The sequence below is a fragment of the Cariama cristata genome, unplaced genomic scaffold (assembly GCF_000690535.1).
Source record: "Cariama cristata isolate BGI_N322 unplaced genomic scaffold, ASM69053v1 scaffold43864, whole genome shotgun sequence".
Lineage (NCBI taxonomy): Eukaryota > Metazoa > Chordata > Aves > Cariamiformes > Cariamidae > Cariama > Cariama cristata.
In genome coordinates, this window is record NW_009613195.1 from 1,185 (window position 1) to 11,068 (window position 9,884).

General features: G+C 39.4%; 1 protein-coding gene across 1 annotated transcript; it reads left to right on the forward strand.

Moving 5' to 3' along the window:
- Positions 1–4: 4 nt before the first annotated feature.
- On the forward strand, positions 5–9,637 carry LOC104160703 (tight junction protein ZO-2-like; the record flags this gene model as incomplete). Its single annotated transcript, XM_009698908.1, has 10 exons — positions 5–84; positions 1,158–1,737; positions 3,299–3,402; positions 3,558–3,711; positions 4,731–4,839; positions 4,947–5,086; positions 5,601–5,667; positions 7,702–7,852; positions 8,629–8,737; positions 9,423–9,637. Coding segments are annotated over 10 exons (1,709 nt in total), but the record flags the coding sequence as incomplete, so codon positions are not given.
- Between the last annotated feature and the right edge of the window lie 247 nt (positions 9,638–9,884).

A 9,884-nucleotide genomic window follows, 5' to 3' on the forward strand; every position in this document is an offset into this window, starting at 1 on the left:
ATAGTTAATGGGACTCCAATGGAAAATGTTCCACATTCTTTTGCAGTCCAACAGCTTAGGAAAAGTGGAAAAGTGGCCACCATTGTAAGTAAATTACAGATGTATTAACTCTACAGTGGTATGCACCTGTGTAACCAGCCAAGATTTTGATTTTCTTCTATGAAGTGTACTATAAATGCATAAAGCAAAGCAAGCTTTTGCCCAATAGAATATACAAAGTAAATAAAACAAAGCAATGACATAGTTTCTACAGGTGAAACAAATGGAAATTTAACAGTGTCACAAAGTTATCCCATTGAAAAACTGGGAATAAAATGTACGTCCTCAATCTTTAATTTTCACAGAATCACAGAACCAATTTGGTTGGAAGAGACCTCTGGGATCATCAAGTCCAACCTTAGCCCTAACACCACTAGGTCAACCAGACCATGGCACTAAGTGCCACATCCATGATTTTCTTAACCTCCTGCAGGGATGGTGACTCCACCGCCTCCCTGGGGAGCCCATTCCAATGCCTAACGACCCTTTCTGTGAAGACACGCCTTCCCCTGGTGCAGTTTCAGACTGTGCCCTCTTGTCCTGTCACTAGTTGCCTGGGAGAAGAGGCCGACCCCCACCTCACTACAACCTCCTTTCAGGTAGTTGTAGAGAGTGATCAGGTCTCCCCTCAGCCTCCTCTTGTCCAGAGGAGATTCTTGTAATGAATAATGAGTGGTGGTTGGAAAACTGAAAGTTATGTGAGGCAAATGATGTCCTGCGTGCGCAGACCTTGTCCAAGAATTTGCTATCCAGGTTAGCTTTCATTAGTTGAGAGTGGCATCTACAACTCTGTCTTTTGGGGGGCTTGTCACATTTTTAGAAGTCATCAAGAAAAAGAGTATTCATTGCTTACACTCTTGCAGAGGTAAAAGAATATGGTTGCTGATTTGACTTCTTTTTTTGGCTCTACTACTGTTCTTTATCCTCCAAATTAGTAAATATTTATTTTGCATATGTAAATAATGTAATTTACTGGCTGTTCTATAAATAGAATATTATTCTTCCCCCTCCTCCCAGCCCCAACCTCTGTTTGAAGTGTGAAGAATATTCATCTGTTGAATTTTGCACTCTGACCATTGGAGGTTTTTTTTTTATTTGTTTAATATTGCACTGAACAGGTAGTGAAAAGACCAAGGAAAGTGCAGGCTATTCCATTGAAGAGAAGCCCCTCCCTTGACTATGAGGACAGAGCTTTAGATGTAATGGATGACCACGCAGAATTTGATGGCAAAAGTGCTCGAAGTGGCTATAGCGACAGAAGCTGGCATAGTGGTAATGGAGGGCGCAGCCAAAGCTGGGGAAACAGCCTGGATCAGAGCTATAGAGATGAACAAGACAGAGGGCGTAACCGAAGCAGAGACCGTGACAGGGAATGCAGCTATAGCCGTGATCGAAGTCGTGGTAGAAGCGTTGACAGGAGCTTGGATCGAGGCTATAGAAGAGATCGGAGCAGGGGAAGGAGCATCGACAGGGATGGTGGCTATGAACGGGACTACAGAGGAGACTACAGCCCACCCAACTATAGTCATGGATCTCAACCTGATCCTAGATATGGGAGGGAAGTAAGGAGTCGAAGTCAGGACAGGCTTCGTTCCCGAAGTCCTTCACCTGAAATACACCATCAACATGAGTACCTAGGACCACAGGATCAGAATGGACCTATCAGTGTTCTCTTAACAAAAGGCAGACATAATGAAGGTAGGTATAGTAGGGGAGGAGAATAATTGACTTTTAATACAGCATGTTATTTTGGTTGGAGAGGAAGAGGAGCTGAATATTCTCTGCTTTTATAGGTTGAATGTTGAGTTTTCTAACTGATACCTGCAGCTGTTCTTTCATTCTTCCTGGCTCGTTTGGGGTGCTTTTTCCCCCAGAACCTTGAACTTCACCCTTGAACAAAGAACTGTTCACCCACACCATTTCAGTCTTTTCAAGCCACTGTGTCCTTTGGTTTTCCATTTTTTCTGCCCTGTCCTTCTCGTTCTGGTGGGAAACCTGGATCTGATCATGATTCAGATTACACTTGGCATGTCTACAAAAGGGTCAGGTACCAAGGGTGAAGAATAGACTCTGCCTTTAGTAGTGCACTTACTTCTTCCTTTTAGTATAATTAAATTAGTTCCAAGGATTGTTTGGTTCTGAATGCTTCAGAATGTAGTTAAAGAATACTGAAATAGCAACAGTTGAAACGGCCTTTCCTTGCTGAGTATTGAAGTGTGTAAATGAAAGCCAAAAGCCTTGTTCTATCACGTGCTATGAAATAAAGATTTGTGCTGTAAAGCATATCTCAGGTTAGGTAGGTTGTGCATTCTTTTCTGTTTGGGTTTTTTGGGGGGAGTGTGGGGGTTTGTTTGTAGGGGTTTGTGGGTGGTTGTTTTTTTCTAATCTGCCCTGTTGTGATTTGTAAGAATTTTCTGCTCATGTAAGTTCTGTATGCAGGAGCTAAACTCTTTTTTCGTTGTCTCTGGCAAGGATCCCTTTCCCTTCTTCCTCTTCTTCCCCTGCATATAATGTTTCCACTTGTAAAGATAATAATGCAGATAGGTATACAAATAAGGAGAAGTTTAAAGTGTTTTTTAAGTTTTGTGTGTAGCTAGTAATTCCATAATAGTTTCTGCCATTCGTATGGATACTGTGGAGACTCACTCAAATGTGGTGATTTTTTTAAAGCAGATAACTGTTTCTTTCATTTTCTGTTGTTCTAGGATGTGCGTGTTTTAAGAGTGTTGCCTTTCTTTTTAAGTAGCAAGTACACTGATACAAGTAGCTTGGATCAAAGGGAAAAAAGTGGGGAGGAGAGGGCAGAGGAAAAAAAATCCTTTGCTTGAGATAACTGAGACACTTACTGAGGTACAGATAGAACAGGGTCAGCATGCAGCAACTGGTAAAAAACCAACTCTTCTATTAGCACTTTTTGTCCCTTTTCCTCTCTATGCCATGCAAAATATGATACAGAGAGAGAATCTAGTCCAGAATGTTAATAAGTACCTCCAGAACAAAGGTAGTGTTTTGCTGTTGAAGGAACAGATTAATCATCCATCTGTGATTTGGTTTTAGACTGCTGTTTGTTCTTACTGTGGTGACAGCACAGAAATAGGAGAGTTAACCTAGGGTTAAGTGGGTTTACTAGATCTGTGGGGTTTTTTCTTTTGCTTTTCTCATGGTATAATGGGGTGTGCTGCATGTACACTGGGTAGTTTTAAAAAAAGGCATCCTCCCTCATCTTCTAAGCTACAGTGGATTATTTCCCTGATTCCAGAATATGGTCTCCGGCTTGGAAGTCAAATCTTCATAAAAGAAATGACCCGTACTGGCCTAGCGACCAAAGATGGCAACCTTCATGAAGGGGATATCATTCTCAAGGTCTGTTCTGGTTATACTGCTAGCAGTTTAGCAGGCAGTTGTTATAGTGGTTGCTCTGGAGTAAGTCATGTTATAATCAAGTTCGCTATTAAACTTGAGCACAATATGGTCTTATTTGTTTACTTGTAGTGTTATTGTTGCCTTTTTATGTCCAGATCAATGGTACAGTGACAGAGAACATGTCTTTAGCTGATGCCCGAAAATTGATTGAGAAGTCACGGGGGAAGCTCCAGCTGGTCGTCCTCAGGGACAGAAAGCAGACACTGCTCAACATTCCTTCATTGAACGACAGTGACTCAGAAATGGATGGTGAGGTTTAATGTGGCTAAAAAAGTTCTGGACTCTGTGCAGAGACAGAATGGAGCTTACAGTGTTTTGCTGTGGCAGAGTGGTACTAGGTTCTTTTAAAACAAAACAAAACCAACCAAACACAAACAAATAAGCATTAAGCCAACTTCCTTTAGGTAACAGAAGAATTTTGTAGTAATTATATGATTACATTTTGGGCAGGGGCAGAGATAGAAGAAGCAGTGTTAGTCTGGCAAAATCAATCTCACTTCTTGGAACAAGCAAGTCAGTTGCTTTAATAAAAGACTTCAGTTTTAAAAGCAAGTGGATTGGACTGGTCTCTCCTTCTGAGAGTATTAACATTCACGACACTATCCAACAGGAGGGAAAAAATGTTAGGACAAAAGGAACTTAAGGGCCCCTGAACAACAGGTTTCTATTTCCAGTATCTATTCTGTATAAATGAACTCTAACAGTATATGAGCTATCTCTGTCAACATAATCTTTGGTAAGGGCTCATGATGTTTGAGGGAGCAGGATGTTACATTATTTAGGGCAAGATATTTGCTTCTCTGATCTTAGAATACCGGGTGCAACTTTTTGTAGTTTATACTGTGAAGACTGAGATAAGTTCAAGTCTGAAGGCTACTCTGTTTCTTTTGTCACTGAAAAGCAATGATGTGAGCACTGTTAATGTGACTGTGGTCTTCTGTTTGGGGGCCTCCGTAAGACCTCAAATAAAAGGCTGCTAAACACCAGTTAATGAGTCTATGGTATGCTCAAAGTAGTTGTGTGATGTGAGTCTGTTTCTTAAAGGCTGTGTGAAACCTTCCTGAAATATTTTCAGGAGCATGAGGGGCAGTGAGCACTAAAAGGCATTCAGCACTTTTTGAACCCTAGTCAAATCCAACTTGGGATGGGAGTAGGCTTAAAGGTTCAGCATATCTTATATGTGGAAGCTTTTTAAATAAATGTGGTGATCAGACATGCAGATAATTTAATCAAATTCTGCATTTCTAGATTTGCTGCTTTCTTTACAGACATTTCTGAAATAGAGTCAAACAGATCATTCTCCCCTCAAGATGACAGATTACATCATTCTGATGTAGATTCACATTCATCCAATGAAAAGCTGAAAGAGAAACCAAAGTAAGAAATCGTCTTTTCTAGTCCATTTTTCTAATGCTTGTCAAAGAAGTTCTTAAAATACGTGGCATTCTTACCTGATTTCACTACACTTTTTTCCTTTTTTTTAGTGCAAAAGATGATCCATCCAGTAAGATGTCCAGGATGGGAGCAATGCCTACACCATTCAAATCAACTGGTGACATTACTACTCCTGCTATTACAGTTGTAGACACAAACAAAGAACTGAAGTACCAAGATGACCCAGCAGGTCAGAGTTTTTCAAGTTTTTGGTTGCTTGTTTTTTCCCTGGCCTCAGAATGTCTACTTCCCCACTTACGCTGACATACCTAGTATACTCTTCATGTCAACCCCATTCTGACACAGAGAAGAGGTCTGTCTTTCCTTTGTGATGCAGAGGAGAAGAAACAGCTCAGATTATTTGAAAGCAGTTGCTTATTAGAATTGCCACCTCAAAAAGCAAGTACTCTCCTAGAGCATCTAGTGTAGTCTATTGCCCTAAGCAGCCAAATGAAACTATTCCCTGAAGTCTGATCTGGCTTGCCTGAAAGAGTTGTGTATCCTTCCCTTGACATCTTTGTTCTTTTTCAAGAATTAAAAAAAGAAGGGAAGTAAATCAATTGTAGTTAAAGAGATGTGTGATGTTAAATCTGTATTAATCTTTAGAATGGAGGGGTTTGATTGCTCTTTGATGGCTAAAAATTGCTGCCGCTTATAACTTTTTTTAATAGCTCAGTAACTTCATTTGGCTTTTTTACATCTAGTGTCTCAACCAAAAGCAGTTACAAGAACGATTCTTAAACCCAGCCCTGAAGATGAAGCAATATATGGGTAAGGAGGCACTTGCTGTGTTCTTTTGCACTCAGTGTTCTTCCAATGACTTGTACCTGATTCTTGGTTGCATGGATTTCTGGGGTTTTTGCCCATTTGGAGTGATACTCCCTTTATAGCTTAATGCCAAGAAGAGATGGCATGGCTTCTAACTGACCATATTTGAGCTAAACTTAGTTTTAGAAATATCTACCTGGAAGGTGTAGAACACCCTGTGTTTCTGAGCTTGCATGAGAACGGACACAATGGTATATTTCTATATTTTTATTCTGCTCTATTTGGTACTTTGAGATAGTATTTGGAGTACTATGCCCATTTTGGGGCTCCTCAGGACACGAAAGACATTGACAGACTGGAGCGAGTCTAGGAAGTCAGTGGCTGCAGCATATGAGATATGAAAAAAGACCAAGAAAACTGGATTGGTTAAGGCTGGAGAAGAAAGGACTGAAGGGACATCTATTGCTGTCTGCAACAACCTAATGGGTAGTGGGTATAGGGAAAATACAGCCATACGCTTCTCAGAGGGGTACAGTAGTAGGACAAAGAGCAAAGGACACAAGCTGGAACACAGGAAATTCTGACTTGATATACAGAAAACTTTTTATTATAAGGGTGGCTAACCACTCGAACAGCTTTCCCTTGTAGGTTGTGGTATCTCCACCACCAGAGATACTCAAAAACATAACTGGTCAAGGCCCTGAACAACCTGCTTTGAGCAGAGGACCTTTCTAACCTCTGCAATTCTATGGAAATGTATTTTGCACCTCTTCTGTCATTTTATATGTACACAAAAGACAACCCTCCCCTTCACCGCAATATTAAGATACACAGAGAATGTCCTCTATTTAATTTGTAAACAAGCTTGTTGCAAGACAAGGCAAAACATATGGGTGTTTCTGTACAAGCTGGTAACTTCTGTATAGAAATTGTGTCTTTTCTTCAAATCCAAGCCTGCGCAGTCCACATTGCAGTTCTAGTCTCTGCTTAGAAATGAACAAAATATTGCTTCTGAAGTTTATTTTTGTGGTGATTTTTTTTATTATTATTTTTATAAGTGGTCAAATGGAACCTGGTACTGTTGATTCTGTAACAATTAAGATACTAAAAGTTGCAAACTGTATTAATAGGAAATCAACTTGCATGTTTTCTTTTGAGAGTTTCCAAATACAAAAATTGAAAGGAGAGGAGCACTTAGATTGTAAGGCAAAGCCTAAAAATAAGGTTTTGAAGATATTTCATAGCTTGGAGTATTTTCTTAAATGGATTTTCTTCTCAGATCTTTTCTGGGTTGGACCCTCCATACTTTGTCATTGATGTGCAAATTAATCAAGTGATTATTTTGGTGAAGGGGAATTTATAATACAGGCTTAGGGTATTACTGAGAAAGGCTGACAGATAAGTACTGTCCTCTGTGTTGGAAGGTCACTCAGGCATACGGCTTTTCTGACAGCAAAAAAAGCTGAACCTAGTCCAATAGCCTCTACCACTGCAATATGAAAGCACTGATTGTTAAAATACCAGTAGGGTATACTTGGAAATATTTCTCGTTACAAGAAAACTTGAAGACTTCTGTCTAACGAACATGTTAAACTGCAATGAAAATAGGTATAAAGTCAATTCATATGATAGTTCTCAAGTGTATAGAGGAAAAAAACGACTAGTATGATTACTTTTAACTCAGACTGTTTTCACAAAAAACCCAGCTGCTCATCTGAGAGAGGATCCAATAGGTAGGGATCTATCTGGGGACTTCAAGAACAGGGAGTTGTTTCCCTGCTCTGTCAAGTCTATGTATGCCACTTAATTGCTCTTCCTAGCTCTGTTTCCACTCTGAAAAATGCAAATCCTCTTCTTCCTTCCCTCACTGGAGAGTTACTTGGGTAAATATCGCCTATGCAGTGAAAGAAAGGGGCTAAGAATATTATTAATATGATTTTATTGAAAGGGTTGCAGTTTTTTTTCTCTTGACAACCTATTATTGTGATACTCTTAACATCTGGCCTTACTTCATTTTTCTGCCTGTAAATCTTGCAGTCCTAATACAAAAATGGTGAGATTTAAGAAAGGGGACAGCGTGGGTCTACGACTGGCTGGCGGAAATGATGTAGGGATATTTATTGCTGGAATTCAAGAAGGCACCTCAGCTGATCAGGAGGGACTGCAGGAAGGAGATCAGATTCTTAAGGTATGAGTATAAGCATGTGTCCCTGAAATGCAAATCACTTTTGTATTTTTTTTGTTTGCTTCTGAGTGGAAATATGTAAGAAATTATGATCTTAGGAAGCCAAGTTATTGCTTTGGAAGTGTGCATGTGCGGTGGGAGGGATCTTACTGAAATGAGTTTTTGAAGGAGAATTGTACGTCAAGCTTTAGTTTGTTTAAGATTCTGTGGAAGGGGTAGGTAGGAGAAATATCAACAAAGAAAAATGCCCGAAGATGGGAGAATGAATTTTCTGTACAATGCTTCTCCCTAGTCTTGAAGGGGGAAAAATTGAAGCCAGCAGATTTTTCTTCTTTCATCTTTCTCCAGTTTTCTTGGGTAACAGTGATTTATTTTTCCAGTTTCTGAATTATATCATCTATGCCATTTTGTCCTCTTACATTCTCCTCTTTTTTTCTGAAAATTTGAATAGGAGGCTAATGTAATTTTCTCTTCTGCATATCTTCTCTTGTGATAGCCTTGATTTTTCAAGGCCTTTTGGAGCCTGTTAAAGTAGAAGAAACAATCTAGCAATGCACATCCAGGACCTTGTTATTTCAGAAAGGTTACTGTTAATGGCTGGGATAAAATATTCCTAATAGCAAGAGACATCCATATTGACTTTAAAAAAAAGAAGTATAAGGGAAGAGAAAATTTAAGATTTTTTTTTTTTTAGATGAAACAAAAATCTTTGGTTATTTCTCTTATTGTTGATTTTTCAAGTGTTGATTTTTTAAAAATTTTTCTTTTTTTATACACAGGTAAACACTCAAGACTTCAGAGGCATTGTTCGGGAAGATGCTGTTTTGTATCTCTTAGAAATTCCCAAAGGTGAAATGGTGACAATTTTGGCTCAAAGCAAATATGAAGGTAGGTGCTTTGAACAAAATGAGTGTATATCTGTGAAGCTTTTGAGCTCTGTTTTGTCAGTGAAACCACAAATAATCCCTCTTGTGCTTATTCCTGATAGCATTTTAGTTACTCTCCTTTTCAGTAGTTTAGAAGATAGCTGTATTCCATACTGCAAGGGTCATACAGATCTGCAGATGTGATGTGTTTTCAGAGCACTACTTCACCTTTTTCATTATTAGCAAATAGCATCTATTCTTAATCCTGAAGAGTGGCAAATGTACTGCTTGTTCCTTCTGCTTTTCTGTGTGTAGCAGCTGGCCCAAGATCTGCTGCTAGCATTCATTTTCTGCTGTGCATTGGCAGTCATAAGGGATTCAGTATATGGACAGTTGTATTGATGAACAGTTAAGGAGCAAGCAAAGGCTCTTGCTTTCCTGCTGGAGACACGACCTGCTGTAATATTGAAGTACCATAGCTGCCTTTTGCTTTGGGAAATACCTCCTTCTCTCAGAGCTGTAAGGGCTGTACATGTACCAGTATAGAGCACTCTTGATAATGTGTGTGTAGGGCAATGGATGTGAAGGCTGGTTTTTGCATCTTTTTGAGTGCAGGGGAAGAATTTCGAAACTATTCTCTAGAATGACAGCTTAATCTTTCTTTCAAATGTGAAAAGATATAAACTAAAGGAGACTTCCTGTTTTAGTCTACAGAGACATCATGGCCTGTGGCAGAGGAGATTCATTCTTCATCAGGAGCCACTTTGAGTGTGAAAAAGAGTCACCACAGAGCTTAGCATTCACCAGAGGGGAGATCTTTAGAGTAGTTGATACACTGTATGATGGCAAACTGGGAAACTGGCTGGCTGTGAGAATTGGAAATGAACTGGAAAAGGGCCTCATTCCAAATAAAAGCAGGTAAGGTGGCATCCTGTCTTCCTACTCATTGTTAGAAGTAAGATTTTTTTTTTTCCCCAAATGATTTTTTGCTTCCTATGTCATGCCTTTCTTCCTTTTTTTTTCCCCTTAAAAGAACGAATAAATTGTTTTGTCTTTACTTTCGCAACAATTGTGCCAGTAAAACCGTAGATTTTAGAACCATGGCATTACCTGAGGAGGGAATGGTGTTACCTACATACATACATCAGGTATTTGCAACACAGACCTAG